Genomic DNA, 21,928 nt, shown 5'->3' on the forward strand with positions numbered 1-21,928 from the left:
AAATTCAAAAATAACTTCAACTCAATAACAAAAGTGAATCAGAATAAATACCCTGAGCAAAAAGAAGGATGGGCTTTTAGAAGAAACACAAGAATGAAACAAGCAGGATGTACAGATAAGTCTCCACAATCATTTAAGTGTGATGTAGAGCTTGACAGACCCAGCAGTAAAGAGTTAGTCTCTGGTCAGTGCAGATACAAATCCTGAGCAGTTATGGGACCAGAATGAGGTGGTCATTAAATAAAGCCTCCAATCCTGTCCACCTCTCAATTCCCATGTTTGCCCACAGAGATTTGTTCCCTTCTCGTACATGTTGGCCCAACACAAGACCTCTTGGCCCTCAGCATATCTTCCCAACATCAGATCTTTCAGCCTGTATACTGGCCCCAAACATTCCAAGATGTGAGTATATTTGTGTGTACATGAGCAACCAACTGAACAGGTGGTTAATGTTTCCTAAGACTGCCCAGCCACTGTTGACATCTAAAACAGCCAGTTCAAGACAGGGTTCAGTTACAGCAGGAAATTAGAGGGATCATCAGTGAATAAATTGAGGGTATAGATTTATGTAGGTCTATGGGCTTCCCTGGTGGCTCAACAGTAAAGAATCTGCCTGCAATGCAGGAGACCCAGGTTCAATCCCTGGGTCAGGAAGATACCCTGGAGAAGGAATTGGCAACCCACTCCACTACTCTTGGAGAATTTCATAGACAGAGAAGCCTAGCAGGCTGCAGTCCATGGGACTGCAAAGAGTCGGACATGATTGAGCGACTAACTTTCACTTTCTTTCATTGAAATTGAAGCTGGAATTCTAAACTGCACATTGGAGAGGTTTGGGAGGGAATCTGATAATCAGACCCTGGATTAGGGAAGAGGCATAGATACTAAGGGCTTTCCAGGGGGCACAGTGATAAAAAATCTGCTTGCCAATGCAGGAGATCGACATAGGTTCAATCCCTGGGTCAGGAAGATCCCTGGAGGAGGCCATGGCAACCCACTCCAGTGTTCTTGACTGGAAAATCTCATGGACAGGACTTAGCAACTGAGCACAGCATATAGATACTAAAGGTATAAAGGTATAGAAAAAAATTAAATTGACTTTCATCTTGGACATGACTAAGAATAATGGAAGGCACGGTGGCTTTAGTTGGGACTACGAGATTCTTTTTTAACTGACATTAATAGATAAGAAATCAATAGCTTGGTCTCTAGGGACTCAGGTAGATGCCCAGGGATAGGCAACTTGGACCCAACTCTGTGACTTCCCATCTCAGAGCTATTCAAGTCGGACAGTACTTGGCTTTAGATATTTAGAGAAGATTAAACACATGGTTCTAAACAACAGCTATACAGTCTAAATCACCTAGGGAGCTTTTGAAAAAAAAATCACACAATGGAGTGTCTCTCTCTCTCTTTCACACACACACACACACACACACACCACCATCACCCAGAGACAACTCTTCTGAATGAGTAGTAGTTTGTGGGGTTCTTGGTATCCACATTTCTACAAAGCTGCAAATCTGATCTGTATGCACACTCACAGGTGAGAACCTAAGTTAAACAGTGGTATGAATGGCTACCCCTTGATATTACACGCATCCCAAATGGACCTCAAGTATCTAACATTACTACTTCACAGTAACGCTCCATAGTAGAGATTATTTCCCCCATCTTACAGGTAAAGTGACTTAACATGATTAAATAAAACATCCAAAGTCACATGGGTAATCGTGTGACGGTGAGAAGCCGAATCCACATCCATCAGATTCCTACAACCACTGCCTCTCAGGAGCAACTCCATCTTTGAAAATCTACAGTATATGCCCCTTTCTATCACCTTCCACCTTGCTCACTTTCTCTCTCCTCAGATTACATGCTTCCTCCCTCAAACCTAGCAAAATCCTTCCCAATGAAGAAACTGCTCCATGACTAATAGAGGGATCCCTTCTTCCTCTGAGCTTTCGTGGCCTGTGCTCATTCATTCACTTACTCATTTATTTATTGAGCACCTGTGAGACAGTATGCTATACACTACAGCAGTGGACAAAATGGACGAGATCACTCCCCTCAGAGAACTTAGGGAGAGAATAATTAGACAGAAAAAAAATAAACCAACAAGGTAATTGCAGATGGTGGAAAATGTTAAGTAGGAGGAGCGATAATGTGATAGGACGGGGAAGACTTCTTACATAGAGTGGTCAGGATGGTTTGAGCTCTCGGAGGAGGTAGCATCTGAATTAGGACCTGGAGGATGAGAATGAGCCTGTCATGTTCAGGACCAGAGGAAGAAAATTTCAATCAGGTGAAAGAGCCAATGCAAAGACCCTGTGGTGAGAAAGTTCTTGATGTGTTCCAGAAGGGGAAATGCGGCCTGTTGGCTGGAGCACAGTCAGCAAGGAGAAGTGGCATGAGATGACGATGCAGAGAAGAGCAGAGATGGTCACAGAGGGCCTTGTAAGCCTTAGGAAAGGGCTTGGAGCTTATGAAAAAGCAGCTGGGTCACATGCGAGGGCTTTGAGCAAGGGAAAGAGATAATTTGACTTAGACTTCTGAAAGACCATTTTGAATGTTGGGCAGAGAACAGGAATAAAAGGAGAGGTGGGTCAGGGCCTAGAGCAGAAGTCCAACTGAGAGAGATGAGGTCTTAGATGCACTTGAGAGGTCATGATGGAGATGGAGAGAATGGGATGGATTCCAGGCGTACACAGGAAGCAAAAGAAGATTCTTGGTGACAGATTAGATGTGAGAATGAGAGATGAAGTAGAAACAAGGATAATTATTTAGGTGGGTCTTCCTTGGTGGCCCAGTGATTAAGAATTCGCCTGCCAATGCAGGGGACATGGGTTCAATCCCTTGTCCAGGAAGTAAGATCCCACATGTCATGGGGCAACTAAGCTTGTGTGCCACAATTCCTGAGCCTGTGCTCGAGAGCCTGCGTGTCGCAACTACTGAGTTCTGCAAGAGCAACTTCTGAAGGTCAAGGGCCCTAGAGCCCATGCTCCACAACAAGAGAAGCCACAGCAATGAGAAGCCAGGGCACCGCAACAAGCGAGTAGCCGCTGCTTGCTGCAACTGCAGAAAGCCCACAGGCCCACAACAAAGACCCAGCGCAGCCAAAAATACACTAAATAAATAATTTGTTAAAAGAATGTTTCTACGGTTCATTTGACCTTTATTTCCTGCTTGAGGATTTAGTGGGGTTCTTTTAATGATTATGTCTTCCCAAATACATGAACAGTTACTAAAGGAAAGAAGCTTTATCTTACAATCTCTTGCATCCTCACAATACGTACTTACACTTGTACGTTTTCAGATCAGATCAGTCACTCAGTCGTGTCCGACTCTTTGCGACCCCATGAATCGCAGCACCCCAGGCCTCCCTGTCCATCACCAACTCCCGGAGTTCACTCAGACTCACGTCCATCGAGTCAGTGATGCCATCCAGCCATCTCATCCTCTGTCGTCCCCTTCTCCTCCTGCCCCCAATCCCTCCCAGCATCAGAGTCTTTTCCAATGAGTCAACTCTTCTCATGAGGTGGCCAAAGTACTGGAGTTTCAGTAAATAATAAACAGTTGCTCATTGGTAGCTTGCTACTACTTCATCGTTGTTCAAGATGCAATAAATCTTACTTTGGGGCTTACTTTGTAGTCCAGTAGTTAAGAATCCACCTGTCAATGCAGGAGACATGGGTTGAATACCTGATCCAGGAACTAAGATTCCACATGCCTTGGGGCAACTATGTGCCAAGCTCATGTGCCACAACTCCCGAAACCTGCACACCCTAGAGTCCATGCTCCACAGCAAGAGAAGGCCACGCACTGCAACTGAGAGAAGCCCCCGCTCTCCGCAGCTAGAGAAAGCCTGAGCACGGAACCAAGGTCCAGCACAGCCAAAAATAAAAAAAAGAAATCTTTTTCTAAATGTTACTTTGATATGACCAGAGCTCCAGAGGAAGGAAAAACACGTTAGTAAATTGTAAGGACTGATAACAAGACAGGAGCACATCACCTCTATATTTTGTACCTAACAGAGGTAACTCACACCTACCAAACACCAAGTAGATGAAAGCTGAGAAAAAGGCCCACAAAAACTATCATTCTTTGAACGGTGAATTCTGGGAATGCTTTTTAAACTGCAATAATTTTAATCAAAAATTTTAATAATTTTAAAATAGCATGCACCAAAATCCAACTAAACATAAGGTAGTCTCTTCCATATATACAATCTTATTTATTTCTCATGGAAAACCCTACTGCAAGGTGAATGTCTTATTCTCACGTAGGTTACAGATACAAAAATGGAAGTCCGAAGAGTTTAAGTCACATTCAAAAGTTACTTCACTATTAAAAGACAGAGCCAGTATTCAGAGCATGGTTTTTGTGATCCTGAAGTCCAGGTTCATTCAATCCAGGCAGCCTCACACTGAAGGAGTTCACTCTAGGCTCTGACTTTATAGGTTAACCAAAACCTCAGAAGAAAAGGTTGCATGAAAAAGCATTTAAATCAGTCCACAATGGTTCTATGACAATTCCCTCTACTTAACCATAGCAAGGGGTTTCCCTGGTGGCTCAGATGGTAAAGCATCTGCCTTCAATGCGGGAGACCCGGGTTCAATTCCTGGGTCAGGAAGATCCCCTGGAGAAGGAAATGGCAATCCACTCCAGCACTCTTGCCTGGAAAATCTGATGGATGGAGGAGTCTGATAGGCTACAGTCCATGGGGTTGCAAAGAGTCAGACACCTGAGTGACTTCACTTTCACTTTCAACCATAGCAAGAGAGTGGCTGGAAATGGATTTCCCCTGCCACTGTACTTGCCCTGAAGCTTTCTTGGCACTGATATTTAACCCTGGGTCTGGCCCAGGTCTTATCTGGAACATAAGCCCATCATAGATATTGGCATCATGCTGAGATGGTGGCCACTGCCACTTCTACTCAGGCCAAATGGGACCCAAGAAAGCCAGTGGCCCCGATTAAGACATATTCAAAACTCAACCCAACAGAGATTACAATTGATAATAAAGTTAGCATTGTCACAAGGAAAGAAGCCATTTAAAAACAGTTAACATCCAAAGGAAAGAAAAAAACTAAGCGGCACAAATTTTGTGTCACATATGCACAGGGGTGTTCATTAAAGCACACGTATCTCTGGGTAATTATATTGAATCTGCATCAGGAATACAGTCATCTAATTATGAATGTGGCTGGGAATTTTTCCTTAGTATCTTATTATCTGTGATTTTATTCAAATAATCAACTTCAAAATAGGTCTCCCTGGGGGAAAACGTGTTATGCCAGTTTCAAAGATCACACTGATATTGTAACTCTGTTTCATATCTTAAAGGTAAAAATGCTTATCCACTCTTTAATATTCTACCCAAGAAAATGTTCCAGAAGGAAATTTGTTTGATGAAAGGTATAGGCAATTTATGGCATCTAATCAACAACTTACTGTATCAGCAATAACTGTTGTTTATTATACACATCAGCAAATAATGTGATTGATGATAGCAATAACAGTGTAATATAAGGCTTAATTTAAGACTGTTTTAGAGACCAATAAATACCAAGCTGAGAAAGAAAAAAAAATGACCAATAATGTCCACAAATTGAGGCAGACATCTTGCCAAATGCTGAGGGGATGAATGATTGACCTATTCTACTTATTAATATTGACTCCCCCCCAAAAAAAGAAAAACCTTTTTTACTTTTTTCTTCCCAGAAAAATAATTATTTCTTATTCCCAGAAAAATAAACTACTAAATGAAAAACTCTAGCAAAAGGGCAGCTACACGGATGAAAATGAAAGAAAATCACATTAAAGTCAATTTTCACGTTTACCCAACAATAAGTCTCTTACTGTGCCGAGTACCAAATCAGGGACTTTCCAGGTGGTGCAGGTGGTAAAGAATCTGCCTACTATTGCAGGAAACTAAGAGACAGGCATTCAGTCCCTGGGTTGGGAAGATGCCTTGGAGGAGAGCGTGGCAACCCACTTCAGTATTCTTGCCTAGAGAATCCATGGACGGAGAAGGTTTGTGGGCTACAGTCCATAGCAAAGAGTCAGACATGACTGAGCGACTAAGCACGCAGCATGCAGTATCAAATCAGAAGCTTTATAACACGTGGAAATTAGTGTAACATGATAGGTTGTAAGGGCCCGAGCAGTCCAGGTAGGTGAATGCCAGAGTCTACACTACATTCATGCTCTAGATCAGATAATTCAGCACTTATACCTATACTCCTCATTTGTAAAACTGTTCTCTTCTCTTAACAGTAAGCTCTTTGTGAGCTATATCTATATCCTATATATTTAGAATATCCCCTATAGTCATGTGAGCTATTAATATTATTATGAGCATTAATTTTGGTGAAGTTTAGTGGGTTCCAGCATCTTCCTGTTAACAGTTTTCAGCAGTTAGCTCTGATTTTACTGCTCTCTCAGGAGAAGATGAAGCACACTCCACCATCTTGAACCAGAATTCTGGTGAAGTTTATATGTAAGAAATATAAATGTAGCCTTATGACAAAGTTTCACCCACTTTATGACATGTTCTGAATCTGGCCAAATATAGTTAATTCACGATCACTTGGGCATTAAGCTACATACATATTTGATGCTGGGGTTGAAATCTTAACATCGCAATATGAGACAACCTGAATTCAGAAAATCATATCACAATCATCCAAGGGAAATGGGAGGGTTACATAATCCCATGAAGCACATTCTTATAAGCAGCTTATGAACTGCTGTCGCTGAACTCATTAGTACCAAAAAGTCTACTTGCCCTTAAGATGGTAGAAAGAAAAAAATTACTTTTTTAGTGGATTTTGTATTCTGAAGTCTCCCATGAACTTTAACCTCAATACTTTGCCTTCAGATCGTATCCACAGATGATTTGGAGGGAAAAGAAAATTTTCCATTTCACATAAAAACACTTATTGTCAACAAATAGTGTCTAATATGGAAACAGGTAGAATCTGAAGACTTTAGAAACATCAGAGGAGGTGATAGGGTAGGTAAAAGCATGAGTGCTGGAAGGAAAATGAAAAAGTTTATCAGTATATTTCTTATAGAGATCTTCCATTTGTAGAGGTGAAATGGTTTTTGATGCTTTGAGCTAGCTGCATAACAATCTTTTTTCAAAAAATAACACTAAAACTGTTCTAGCTGTAAATAGAACACATGGATCAAGAACCAATAAATAAGGTAAAGTGAAAGGTAAAAAATGTTAGACCTTCCCATTTTATGGTAGGATGTTTCAGAAAGACCTAGAATTTTTGTTCGAAAAATTACCAGCCACTCCTGTCTAGATTATGACTCTCATATTCTGATGGCAAACACTTACCCAGCAGCTATTCTGCATCAAGCACAATGCCAAACACTTTTAATCATTATGTCCTTCAAATGTAATAATAACTCTAGGGTGACAATAATTTCTCCCCCTTCGACAGAAGGCAGCTGGAGTTTGGAGAAGTTTAGAGGTGGTGATGGAACCACTGAGCAGCTTAGCCAAAACTCACACAAGACTTTCTGATTCTAGAGTTCATGTTTCATCACCCTGAGTCTTATAACCAATGTCATCATTCATTTTGTATACTCACGTGACTCCAAACATTTGTACGTGATATGTTTAATGGCATTTACTTGGCAAAAGGATCACACAAGAGATTTGTTACATGCAGCCAGTATAAGTCAAGACAGTTTTTAAAGATCAATAGGGAGACTTCTTTGGTGCTCCAGTGGTTGAGAGTCTGCCTGCCAATGCAGGGGACATGGGTTCTATCTTTGGTCCAGAAAGATTCCACGTGCTGTGGGGCAGCCAAGCCTGTATGCCACAACCACTGAACCTGTGCTCTAGAGCCCTCAAGCTGCAACAACTGAGCCCATACGCCACAAGTACTGAAGCCTGTGCACCCTAGAGCCTGTGCTCTGCAACAAGAGAAGCCACCTCAATGAGAAGCCCATGCACCGCAATGAAGAGTAACTCCTGCTCGCTGCAACTAGAGAAAGCCTGCAGGCAGCAACAAAGATCCAGTCATACATAAATAAATACATTTTTTAAATTTAAATAATTTTTTTAAAAATTGGCTTCCCTGGTGGATCAGACAGTCAAGAATCTGCCTGCAATGTGGGAGACCTGGGTTTGATCCCGGGGTTGGGAAAATCCCTTGGAGAAGGGGATGGCTACCCACTCCATATTCTTGTCTGGAGAATTCCATGGAGAGAGGAGCCTGGCGGGCTATAGTCCATGAGGTCGCAAAGAGTCGAACACGACTGAGTGACTAACACTACTTTAAAAAAAAATAAATTAAAAAAAAAGATCAGTATGTAGTGAGGACCCAGAAAATCAGTTTCAAAGGAGCAAAAACTCCCATCACCTGGAACACAGATGCTAAACACAAAGTAAGTGTGCAACCACGCCCTCCTCTCTCACCCAGGTAGAGACATCAGGAGCTGATCTCAGTGCTCTTCCCTGCTAAGTCTGGGTGTGGTCCCAGAATCCTCACACACTACTAAAAATTCAGAGACAGCAGTGCGGTGAAACTTGTCCACCACTCCTCCCCTGAAGGCACTCATTTGTATTCCAACTTATGCCAAAGCTTTTTCAAACCCTCCCCAACTGTGTAGAGATGAGATTGGGCTCCACGAAGAAAATCTTAAAAGATGAAGCGTTGACTCAGCAACAACACACATCCCTCTGGGTGGGTTCAAGACCACACTGGGCAGGAAGGTAAGTTTGCCCCAGTGTCTCTCTCCTTCTAGAGCCCTCCAGCCTTTCACCATTGCCTCCCACCTCCAGGGCTCACTAAGGCTTGCTTGTATACGGAATTTGCCTTCTGGAAAGGTGCTTTGGGTTTTCAACTTGATGTCTAAGCTGGCGACATAAGGTAAGTCGCTTCCTTGCTCTGGTTCTTAATGGGAAATGATACCCATTATTAGTTGTAAATGGAATATTTATGAAATGGGAAATAAAGCCAAACTAGTTCCCTTATGGTTCAGGTGGTAAAGAATCTGCCTACAATGTGGGAGACCTGGGTTCAATCCCTGGGTTAGGAAGATCCCCTGGAGCAGGGAAACTCTACCCACTCCAGTATTCTGGCCTGGAGAATTCAACGGACCATGGGGTTACAGTCCATGGGGTCGCAAAGAGTTGGACATGACTGAGCGACTTTCACTAAAAAAAAACAGTAACCACCTCAGAAGGCATTTCTAAAAAGCAAGTGAAACAGTGTTTAAGCAAAACCTTGTAAACCTTCAAGCTCTGGTTCTGCTGTGAGTAGACTTGCGAAACCATGTCCCACCTTTGTTAACCAACTCAAAGAAGAAACCCTGCCTCTGCAATCAGCCCACAGGATTGTGCCATCCATCCTGGAGGGCCACATGTGTGGAGATGGGGAAACCAAGAGTCAGCCCCAGAGCCTTGTTTGTGGGTTAGCAAAGCACAGAAATGGCATGCCAGGTGAGAAGCAGGCATGAAGGTGCAGAAGACAGAGTAAGAAGATGTGGAATCAGGAAAAGAGGAGACCAAGGTTTTGGCAAGGCTCAGCCACAGGATAAGCCAGGATGTGGTTCAGAAGCCAATTCCACTATGCCTGCCATCATCTCTGCCACCTTTTGGGGGAGGTCTGGGGTGCTTCCACAGGCCTTAGGTATGCCAGTCACTGTGCCAGGAGGCAGAGAGATGATACTAAAGAAGATGCATGCTTGATGTCCTCCCAGATTTTTTATCAGTCTGTCCCATAAAAATAATAATAAACAACACACTTATATCCTAAGCAAGAGGATGTCAGAAATGACATCAAAGCTGAAACTTGAAAGATGAAAAGGAGCTTGCTGTGCAAAAAGTACATAGCCTCCCTCAACAGATGAATGAAGAAATAAAATGTGGAGTGTACGTACAATAGAAAATTATTCAGCCTGAAAAAGGAATGACGTTCTTCAAAAGGTACTAACTCCCAGTTATAAAATAAATAAGTACTTGGGATGAAATGTACAAAGTGATAAACTGACACGGCTATACATTATATATGAAAATTGTTGAGAGTAAATCCTAAAAGTTCTCATCACAAGGAAAAAAAACTCATTTTTCTACTTCTTTTTTTTTTTTAATGGAAACATCCAGTGTGTAGCTTCTATGTATTTATTTAGCTGACCTGTGAGATCTTAGTTTTCCGACGAGAGATCAAACCTGGGCCGCCTGTGGTGGAAGGGCAGAGTCCTAACCATTGGACCACCAGGGAATTCCCCTCATTTTCTATTTTTTTTAATGTTCTATCTGTGTGCGACAATGAATCGGCACTAAATTCACAGTGACAATCATTTCATGATATGGTGTACGTAAGTCAAATCATTATGCTGCACACCTTAAATTTATACAGTGATGCGTGTTAATTACATCCAATGAAACTAAAAGGGAAAAAACTGAATGAAGTTTTATACATGCTGTAACATGGATGAACCTTGAAAATATTATGTTAAGTCAAATAAGCCAGACATAAAAAGACAAGTATTGTATGAGTCCACACATATGAGGTAACTATAATACAAATTCACAGGGACAGAAAGTAGAAGCGAGAGAAGGAATGGGGGATTCTTTTTTAATGGGTATAGAGTTTCTGTTTTGGATGATGCAAATGGACAGCAGCGACGGTTACACACACTGTGAATGCACTTTATGCCACTGAACTGTACGTTTATAAATGGTTTATAAGCGGCTAAAATGGGGAACTTAATATTATGTGTGGTCTACCACAATAACAATTTTTTAAAGCAGATTGGCAATTCTTTCAAGTAGAGAGAAAAGGCCTTGAAGCTGGTAAGAGACATAACTGGTTGGGAGAGAATATTGGGAGACGTAACCCATACAGAAACACAAAAGGACCAGACCCATGTTGGCTTTAAAATCCATGGTTATGGAACTTCCTTGGTGGTCCAGCAGCTAAGACTCTGCGCTCCCAGTACAAGGAGCCTGAGTTTGATCCCCAGTCAGGGAACTGGATCCTGCATGCCACAACTAAGAACCCATACAGCCAACTAGATAAATTAAACAAATATTTTTTTTAAAACCCATGGTTAGGAGTAAGGATCTTACTGTAGGAGCAGTGGCCATTTCACTGTTTTTAGAGGAGCTTTAAGCAAGAAGAAGCAAGCATAGAAGTGGATTCTTAAGGGACTATTCAGTACCAGACACACTCTGGTGAGAACTCCCAGCCTGAAAGGAAGATAAGGCCCCAAAAAGGATGGGAACAAACCTGGATGGTCCCAGAACCCTCACCTGGTCCACCTACACTGCTAACCACTGTCACTAGACACTTGCACAGGAAGCAAACTAGCCAAACGGAAGAAAGCAAATGCCACCTCATCCTTGACCCGCCCCGTCTCTCCATCTGAACTCTCTAAGTTTCTACCCATTTTTCTTACATGATACTTAAGAATTCACTCTTATAGAATAATAGTTCCTGGTGTACCTGGGTTTTCTCCTTCCAGATTCCAGACTTGTCTAGTCACAGGATCTATCAAGTATAGCATCAGATCTGGACTCTGGATTTGTTGCTAATGATAATGTGGTTAAAGTGACTCCCTCACCTTGCTCCTGGCTTGGCTGAATTTTTAAAAACTCAAATTCTTTAAGCTGTCCCTTACAACTGGCACCTTTTCTGAAAATTAAAAATAATAATAATAATAGCAAAATAAAAGCTATGACAAACCTAGACAGCCTATTAAAAAGCAGAGATATCAAAAAATAATAATAATAATAATAAAAATTAAAAAAAAAAAAAAGCAGAGATATCACTTTGCCAACAAAGGTCTGTCCAGTCAAAGCTACGGTTTTACCAGTAGTTGTATACAGGTGTCAGAGTTGGACCAGAAAGAAGGCTGAGCACTGAAGAACTGGTACTTTAGGACTGTGGTGCTGAGAAGACTCTTGAAAATCCCTAGGACAGCAAGGAGATCAAATCAGTCAATCCTAAGGAAATCAACCCCGAATATTTGTTGGAAGGACTGATGCTGAAGCTGAAGCTTCAATACCTTGGCCACCTGATGTGAAGAGCTGACTCACTGGAAAAGACCCTGATGCTGGGAAAGATGGAGGGCAGGAGAAGGGGGCAATAAAGGATGAAGTGGTTGGATGGCATCACCAACTCAATGGACACGAATTTAGCAAACTCTGGGAGACAGTGAAGAACAGGGAAGCCTGGCATGCTGCAGTCCATGCGGCGGCAAAGAGTCAGACATGACTTAGAAATTGAACAACAAAGGAAATGCAAGCTAGAGATTGTCTTTTCCAGAGAGATGCTGGAAATGTGTGATGGACATTTCCACAAATTCTTACCTATTTTGGAAGATGTCATCTTCCCTTCCATCATCCACTTCTGAGGACTGCTTGAACAGGGAACTTATGTCACAGCCCCCCCCCATCCCCCCTCACCAAAGCAGCAGCAGAGCCTCCAGTAATTGGGAGAAGGCAAACAGCAGGATCTGCCAACTGTACCTTCTCTGGTGGGGAAGTCCATCATCAGACATACACGCTGCCATCTGGACCACACAGCTGCTCCTTTCATAAGTACCTGCTCTTCAGCATCCAAGTTCACAGTTTGCTAGTGTTTTCAGTGGAATTCCCAATTCCTGTGGCTTCGTAACACTCAACTAAAAATACAGTGCCGGCTGGCACAGGGCCCAGATTCTGGAGCCCCATAGAAGACTGAAGAAGGATAAATATGAAGGCATAAGCTTAGAGAGAAAGCACAGCAGGGAGAAGCCAGTGGCCATGTGGTGACACGGGGGAGGGTGTCAGCAAGCACAGGGAACAGTTATTACCGGAGGGAAGAAAGAAATGAAGACCTGCTAAGTGACAGTTCTTTGGGGAATGGAACAAGCACTCTTCTCTAAATTAACTTTCTACATTCTCAGTTCAATAATCTGGATGACGACTGATTTTCAAAGTAATACGAACTGTCTTATGTGAAGTTTCTTACGTAAATCTCTAGGGAGTTCTTTGACATGCATTATGGCACATTTTAATCTCAGTTCTGTATTTTAATTGATCCACAGAAAGACAATGTGAGAACTAAAATGTACTTTTAGAATTCCTTAACCCCCAGGATGACAATTATCAGAGTTCGTTAGAGCCTGAATCGCAAATCAGAATATCAAAAGGATTAACTTAGCCAAGCCCATCACTGAGGTTTCTCAGCTACACAATTAAGTCCATGAAAATTGCTTTATTTTCTTTTTTCCAAAATGGAAACAACTTTGTTACTTTGTCTAATACGTAAAAAAAAAAAATTCCTTCAATAACATTTTCGGGGTTTGTTTTGCTTTGTTTTGGCTGCACCCTATGGCATGCAGGGGGCGTCCCTGGTGACTCAGACAGTAAAGAATTCGCCTGCAGTGTGGGAGAGCTGGGTTTGATCCCTGGGTTGGAAAGATCCCCTGGAGACGGCATGGCAACCCACTCCAGTATTCTTGCCTGGAGAATCCCCATTGACAGAGGAGACTGGAGGGCTACAGTCCATGGGGTCACAAAGAGTTGGACATGACTGAGCGACTAAGCACAGCAGCATGGAATACAGGAGCTTGGTTCGCCCACCAGGGACCAAACCCATGCCCCCTGCAGTGGAAGTGTAGAGTCCTAACCACTGGATCACCAGGGAATTCCTCTGCACAGTTAATGTTTTAATGTTTAGCTTTCTGAACTTTTTCATAAACATATGTATATATGAAAATTTTCAAAATTAAGGGCATATTATTCATATGGTTTGTAATTCAGTAATATACTATTAATATACCTATGTCAGTAAACATTCTTTTCAACAGATTAGCTATAGAATATTCCATCTCATGTATATGCTATGATTTATTTGACTAATTTCTTTCTTTATCAATAGACATTTGAAACTGTCTCCAATATTTCAGTATTATAACACATATAACTACAGGAAATCAAAAAGTAACTGAGTGTAAAGTAAGTGAGTGCCTTACCCTTCTCTCTGCAAATAAATTTGAAATTGATGATTTTTCTAAGAACATGTAAATTACCAAAATGAATATCAAAAAGAACAGGAAACTTAAACAGGACCAGTAAGTATTCTTTTTTTTTTTTAATATCCCAAGGACTACCTCTCCCCAAGTGCCACGTCCAGATGGTTTTCCAGGTGAAGTCTTCAAAAATCCTGTTTATTGTATTCCAGAGAATACAGAAAGAAGGAAATGCTTTCACTTTCTTTTCTCAAAATCTAGAATAACATTAATAACTATACCACCAAAGATAGCATAGAAAAGTAAATAGACCAATCTTACTTATGAATATCAATGCAAGAATTTTAGATACAATTTAGCAAATATAATCCAGACTGAAAGAATAAAACACCAAAGACCCAGAAGAATCCATTCCAGCAACTAACATTGATCATTATTAGGAAATTTAATAATATAAACCAACATATAACTGATTAAAAGGAGAAAAGTATACATGATCACCTTAATACATGCTTAAAAGACATGATAAAAATAATGCAAACCCCAGTAAAATGGAAATAGATGAATACTTCCTTAATATCATGTATATATAGCCAAAAACTGGTAACATGATGAAAAGACAAAAGTAGAAAACAAACCAGAAACCAACTCCATCACAAAAGCAGAAGGAGTATACCAGAATGATTAAGCATACAACCCCAGAAACTAGAATTTTGAGTTCAAACTTCAGCTCTATCACTAGTCCGATAACCTCAAAGTACTTAACTTTTCCATGCCTCAGTTTTTCCATCTGTAAAGTGCGATAATAATAGTACACATTCATAGGGATATTGTAAGGACTGAATGAGTGCTTAGAACAGAATTTAGCACACAGCACTCTATCAGGGTACATAAAAGCATAACTAGATGTTGGTAACATCAGAAAGCCAAAATCATGAATGATAATGAAATACTCAAACCACTCCCATGAAAGTCAGGAATAAGGAAAGAAAATTCAAAGTCAATACTACTACTTAAACTTTTGCTCTGAAAACACTAGCTAAGTGGTCAGTTAAGAGAAAAACATGACTATTGTAAACATGGGAAAATGAAAGATGGAATTATCATCATTAGCAGATGATATTATTCCTTTAAATACCAAGAGAACCAACTGAAACCTAGTAGAATCAATAGGAAATTATTGGATTTATTTAATTCATTCATTATCCCAAGAAGAGATTTAGACAGAAATAAGAAAACAGCCTCCAGATGCTATAAGCTGGGAAGCTGGACCTCTGAAAAAACTCACCTTGGCAACTTAATTTGGGGGACTCCCACGTGCCCATGGCTGTGCAGCTTGAAGCTGTATCTTCTGAGCCACTGAAGAATCCTTCTTTGCAAGCATAATGAACCTGACTGCCAAGCCTAGAGGTATAATTTCCTATGATGTAGCCACCTGGAATCTCAGGAGGGGTCCCACAGTCTATTTCTGAAAATAAATTAATGTCAAACTTGTTACTACATAAACGTGTATTTTCAAAACACATAATCTTTTTCCATCTTTACTTTATCCTCTCTTCCCTCACATATACACACTCGAGTCATATTTTAAAATAGACTGACTCATTTCTATAAGACTTTGGGCACGTTTCCAATGAGTGTCTCTATTTAGTCATCTGGTCTTCCACAAGCAACAGCACAAAACTGAAAGGATCTGGCAATCAACTCTTGCTAATTTACACTAACTAAAGACAAGCCTATGGGCTTTCCTGGTGACTCAGGGGTAAAGAACCCACCGGCCAATGCAGGAGACGTGAGTTCGATCCCAATGCAGGAGACGTGAGTTCGATCCCTGAGTCAGGAAGATCCCCTGAAGAAGGAAACGGTAACCCACTCCAGTATCCTTGTCCGGGAAATGCCACGGACAGGAGACTGGTGGGCTACAGTCAACAGGGTTGCAAAAAAGTCAAACATGACTTAGGGACTAAACAACAACAAAGAGACGCCTAGCCCAACAAAGTATAAATTTCGTTTTGCACAATATCCTAAAATATATAAGCCTTTACAACTTCCTTGGTAACTTTTGAGATGCTGGTCCTTACCAGATTAGCTGTGTTTACTATCTAATATAATGGTTAATATCTGAGTATCTATTAACTACAAAAATGCCTAAAGTTTTTTTAACTTTAATATAGCCCCCTCTATCATGACTATTACTTAATTTTATAGGTTATAAATATGCAAAACACAAATTCCCACCAACATCCTCCACACAGACTCCTAAACTTAGGCTCAGAGCAGGAGAGTCATCAACAGACTCTCACCTTCGGCTGCTGCATTCTTTGGCAGGAACCCACCTGTGCATGACGTGGCATCTCTGGTCGGATGGAAAGGCTCAGGTCCACCTTTTGGCAAGTACCCATCCATACAGTAGCATTCGTAGCTCCCACGAGTGTTCACACACCGTCCTCCACGCCTGCACCGGCTGGAAACCTCACACTCATCTATGTCTTGAGACCCATACAAGAAGGGAGAGAAAAACAAAAAGGAGAAAAGGGTTGGACATTGTGACAGCCATTTCTTCTTTGTGGTGGGGGATTTAACTTTTTATTTTGTATTGAGGTAAAGCCAAGTATCAATATTGTGATAGTTTCAAGTGAATAGAGAAGGGACTCTCCCAGACATATACTTGTATCCATTCTCCCCCAACTCCCCACCCATCCAGGCTGCCACATAACACTAAGCAGAGTTCCCTAAACTAGATAGTAGGTCCTTGTTGGTTATCCGTTTTTAAAATAGCAGTGCGTACATGTCCATCCCAAACTCCCAAACTATCCCCTTTCCCTACCTCCCAGCAACCATAAGATTATTCTCAAAGTTTGTGAGTCTCTGTTTCATAAGTTCATTTACATCATTTTTTTTAGATTCCACATATACAGGATGTTGTATGCTATTTCTCCTTTTCTGTCTGACTTACTTCACTCAGTGTGACAATCTCTAGGTCCACCCATGTTGCTGCAAATGGCATTATTTTGTTCTTTTTAACGGCTGAGTAATATTCCATTGTGTATATGTGGCACATCTTCTTTATCCATTCTTCCTGATCGCCACTTCTCATACTCTCAATCTACACTTTTAAGCAGATGCATTTGTTTGTAACTGTATCACAAATTTGTTGTACTCCTTAAGAGTTCTTCTGCTGTGTCCTCCATATCATAGGCACCAAGAGGTGCTCAATAAATATTTGTCAATGTGTTCTGAAAACTTATAAAAGCCAACAACTATTACCAACTCTCTTGACAAACCAACAAAATGAACCCAAAGAAGTATGCTAAAAAATTAAATTACTATAAAATAAGGCTGGCATCAACTTCATGTTAAAATATCTGAAGAACTCCTAATACAAAACAGCTTAGACCAGAGTGAAAAATGTTTCATGAGCATAAAGCAAGAAGAAAAGAAGCCACTTAGAAGGGTCTCACTAATTTTACCAAGACCAGAAGTGCTGAAAACAGCCTTCAAAAAGGATAAGACGTGCTTCTTAGCAGACTTTTCCCTTTGGTTGAAGATTGCCAGTGGTAGCAGGTATAGGAGTAAAAACCACACAATCATTCAGAGGCTGAAAAAAAGAAATCTTTCTGCAAGTTAGCAGTTTTTCCCCTCAGATTTGGCTTAGTGAACAAAATTTAAAGCTTTAGAAACTCCATCAGAGCCACAGACACACCAATTTCACCTAGAGAAAGAAAAGTACCTTAAGTAAAAGGGGACTTTTTCCAGGACATTTGCCAGAACTATCAGGGTGACAGAGGACAGGAGGGGCAGTGTGACTGAAGAAAATCTGGTTATTCTCAGACTCTGGGATTTCAAAGACGTGTAGTTTTGGAAAAACTGATATTGTTGATGATGTTGTTGTTGTTATTCAATTGCTAAGTCCTGTCCAACTCTTCGGAGAAGGCAATGGCACCCCACTCCAGTACTTTTGCCTGGAAAATCCCATGGACGGAGGAGCCTGGTGGGCTGCAGTCCATGGGTTCGCTAGAGTCGGAAACGACTGAGCGACTTCACTTTCACTTTTCACTTTCATGCATTGGAGAAGGAAATGGCAATCCACTCCAGTGTTCTTGCCTGGAGAATCCCAAGGACGAGGAAGCCTGGTGGGCTGCCATATATGGGGTCGCACAGAGTCGGACACGACTGAAGCGACTTAGCAGCAGCAGCAGCAGTCCAACTCTTTGCAACCCCATGGACTGCCAGGCTCCTCTGTCTTCCACTAGCTCTCAGAGTTTGCTCAAATTCATGTCCATTGAGGCAATGATGCTATCTAATCATCTCATCCTCTGTTGCCCCCTTCTCTTTTTTCCTTTAGTCTTTCCCATCATCAGGGTCTTTTCCAATGAGTCAGCTCTTTGCATCTGGTGGCCAAAGTACTAGAGCATCAGCTTCAGCATCAGTCCTTCCAATGAATATTCAGGACTGATTTCCTTTAGAATTGACTGGCTTGATCTCCTTGTAGTCCAAGGAACTCTCAAGAATCTTCTCCAGCACCACAATTCAAAAGCATCAATTCTTTAGCACTCAGCATTTTTTATGGTCCAACTCCCACATCCATACATGAACTACTGGAAAAACCATAGCTTTGACTAAATGGACCTCTGTCGGCAAAGTGACATCTCTGCTTTTTAATATATTGTCTAGGTTTGTCATAGCTTTTCTTCCCAGGAGTAAAATTCTTTTAATTTCATGATTGCAGTCACTGTATCCAATAATTTGGGAGCCCAAGAAAATAAAATCTGTCACTGCTTCCACTTTTTCCCCTTCTATTTACCATGAAGTGATGGGACCAGCTACCAAGATCTTAGTTTTGGAATACTGAGTTTCAAGCCAGCTTTTTCACGTTCCTCTTTCACCCTCATCAAGTGGCTCTTTAATTCCTCTTCACTTTGTGCCATTAGAGTTGGTGTCAACTGCATATCTGATGTTGTTGATATTTCTCCCGGCAATCTTGATTCCAGCTTGTGCTTCATCCAGCCTGGCATTTTGCATGATGTGCTCTGCATAGTAGTTAAACAGCAGGGTGACAATACACAGCCTTGTCATACTCCTTTCCCAATTTTGAAGCACTCAGTTGTTCCATGTAAGGTTCTAACTGTTGCTTCTTGACCCACATACAAGTTTCTCAGAAGACAGGTAAGGTGGTCTGGTATTCCCATCTCTTTAAGAATTTTCCACAGTTTGTTGTGTTCCACATAGTCAAAGGCTTTAGTGTAGTCAATGAAGAAGAAGTAGATATTCTTCTAGAATCCCCTTGTTTTCTTCATGATCCAACAAATGTTGGTAATCTGGTCTCTGGTTCCTCTGCCTTTTCTAAACTCAGCTTGTACATCTGGAAATTCTCAGTTCGCTGCTGAAGCCTCATTTGAAGGATTTTGAGCATATCCTTGCTAACATATGAAATAAGTGCAACTGTAGCTTGAGCATTCTTTGGCATTGCCCTCCTTTGGGACTGGAATGAAAACTGACCTTTTCCAGTCCTGTGGCCACTGCTGAATTTTCCAAATTTGCTGGCATATTGAGTGCAGCACTTTCACAGCATCATCTTTTAGGATTTGAAATAGCTCATCTGGAGTTCTGTCACCTCCTCTAGCTTTGTTCATAGTGATGCTTCCTAAGGCCCACTTTACTTGACACTCCAGGATGTCTGGCTCTAGGTGAGTGACCACACCATCATGGTTATCCAGGTCACTGAGACCTTTTTTGTATAGTTCTTCTGTGTTCTTACCACCTCTTCTTAATCTTACCATTTTTGTCCTTTATCATGCCCATCCTTGCATGAAATGTTCCCTTAATATCTCCAGTTTTCTTGAAGAGACCTCTAGTCTTTCCCATTCTATTGTTTTCCTCTATTTCTTTGCATGGTTCACTTAAGAAGGCCTTTTCATCTCTCTTTGCTGTTCTCTGGAACTCTGTATTCAGTTGGGTATTATCTTCCCCTTTCTCCTTTACCTTTTGCTTCTCTTCTTTCCTCAGCTATTTGTAAAATCTCCTCAGACAACCACTTTGCCTTCTTGCATTTCTTTTCTTTGACAAATATTCTAATTTTCCAGTAAAGTCTTTTTTTCCCCAAAAAAACTAACACTATCATTTCATTTAAAAAATAAAATAGAACATTTTAACAATGCCCCCCCCAAAAGGAAGAATATAATCTCAGAATCCTTTTGTATTTTTGTTTAGTGATTTTATTAAAATTCACTATAGTCTTTATTGGAGAAGGCAATGGCACCCCACTCCAGCACTCTTGCCTGGAAAATACCATGGACAGAGGAGCCTGGTAGGCTGCAGTCCATGGGGTCGCTAGGAGTGGGACAGGACTGAGCGGCTTCACTTTCACTTTTCACTTTCATGCATTGGAGGAGGAAATCGCAACCCACTCCAGTCTTCTTGCCTGGAGAATCTCAGGGATGGGGGAGCCTGGTGGGCTGTCGTCTATGGGGTTGCACAGAGTTGGACAAAACTGAAGCGACTTAGCAACAAATAGTCTATATACTAGTTTGTTTGGTTTTGGGTTTTGGACCAAGGAATACCTACCTCATTGCTAGCTGGTTGTTGTCTGGGAAACAGTAATTCATTCAGTTGCTTGAGGAGACCCAAGGGACCAATTCTGACCAACCTACATCTTTGGGAAACTGTGTGGGAAATGGGCTCCAGCGAGGGCTGTCAACATCTCTTCCCTTCCTTTCTTGCCTCTCTGCCCATCAAGAATGGAATCCATTTCCCCTCCTCCTGAGCTGGTCTTGAGACTGGCTTTGTCCAAAGGAACTTGGCAGAAGCAACATGGCGCCTGCTCTGGACATCGCCTTAGACGATGCCTGGCAGCCTCCTCTCTCCCTCAGCTGGAATCCAGTGTCCACGCTACAGAAAACCCAGGCTGCGGTGCTTGAGAGACAGGCCGGTCAGAGAGGCCCTAAAGATGCGACACCGCATGAAGGAGAACTAAGGTGGCCTGCTTGACAGCTAGAATCAAGGTCCAGGTGACGTTAGTGGTAAAGAATCCACCTGCCAACACAGGAGACGCAAGAGACATGGATAGAGCTCCTGGAGTAGGAAATGGCAACCCACTCCAGTATTGTCTGGAAAATCCCACGCCATGGTCAGAGGAGCCTGGAGAGCTACAGTCCATAGGGTCGCAAAGAGTCGGACACAACTGAACACACACACACAAACCCCAACCAAGCCATATGTGAGACAGGCCTTCTTTCATCAGCCACCTAATCCAGCCACCACTTGAATATGTGTACACAAGTGACAAAACCACCTAGCCACAGAATTGCAACAAATAATAAATTGTTGTTTTAAACCACTAAATTTGGGGGGAGTTGTGGGGTGGGAGGAGTAGAGTTACTCAGTAAGAAATAACCAAGACACTCCTGACATAGGAAGAGATGCTGAAATCCAAATAAGGTGAAGAAGATACTGTATTAATGAAAAAAGGAATTTCTGAGGGAAAAAAAAATGAAGTCTTGGAAATTAAAAACAAAATACAAATGCCAAAAAAAAAAGCTCAATAGAGGCACTGAAAATAAATTCACAAATTTCAACTCAAGGAATTCTCTAAAACACATAGAAAAATTAATTATCTAAGATAGAAACTATGGGACAAAAAAATAATATGAGGACAGACCCAAAACATTCAATATCTATTTAAAAGGAATTATGGAAGAAAATGGAGTATATATATAAAAATTTAATATCAAAAGAAAAACTGCACCAGTTTTGTATTCAAATAAAAATAGCTTTTTAAGGTGACAGGTATGAATGTTGAAAAATGAGTCATTCTGGGTTTCAAGGAAGAAGAGAAAAATCTATAAACCTCCTGAGAGAAGGGAATAGTAATTTATGAGGAAAAGAGAAGCAATCTGACCCAGGACTTCTTGTCTGAAACACTAAATGCCAGATAGTACAGGAG

The 21,928-nt window shown here is 41.3% G+C and overlaps 1 protein-coding gene across 1 annotated transcript in view; it reads right to left on the bottom strand.

Moving 5' to 3' along the window:
• Positions 1 to 21,928, bottom strand: part of SUSD1 (sushi domain containing 1) — a 136,170-nt gene that overhangs the window by 90,254 nt on the left and 23,988 nt on the right. Inside the window, exons 4-5 of the mRNA XM_044940451.2 lie at positions 16,323 to 16,475; positions 15,275 to 15,454 (exon numbers count right to left, since the gene is read on the bottom strand). Of these exons, the coding sequence (XP_044796386.2) occupies positions 15,275 to 15,454; positions 16,323 to 16,475 (333 nt within the window). The remainder of the gene's footprint in view (positions 1 to 15,274; positions 15,455 to 16,322; positions 16,476 to 21,928) is intronic.

Source organism: Bubalus bubalis, chromosome 3 (assembly GCF_019923935.1).
Source record: "Bubalus bubalis isolate 160015118507 breed Murrah chromosome 3, NDDB_SH_1, whole genome shotgun sequence".
Classification (NCBI taxonomy): domain Eukaryota; kingdom Metazoa; phylum Chordata; class Mammalia; order Artiodactyla; family Bovidae; genus Bubalus; species Bubalus bubalis.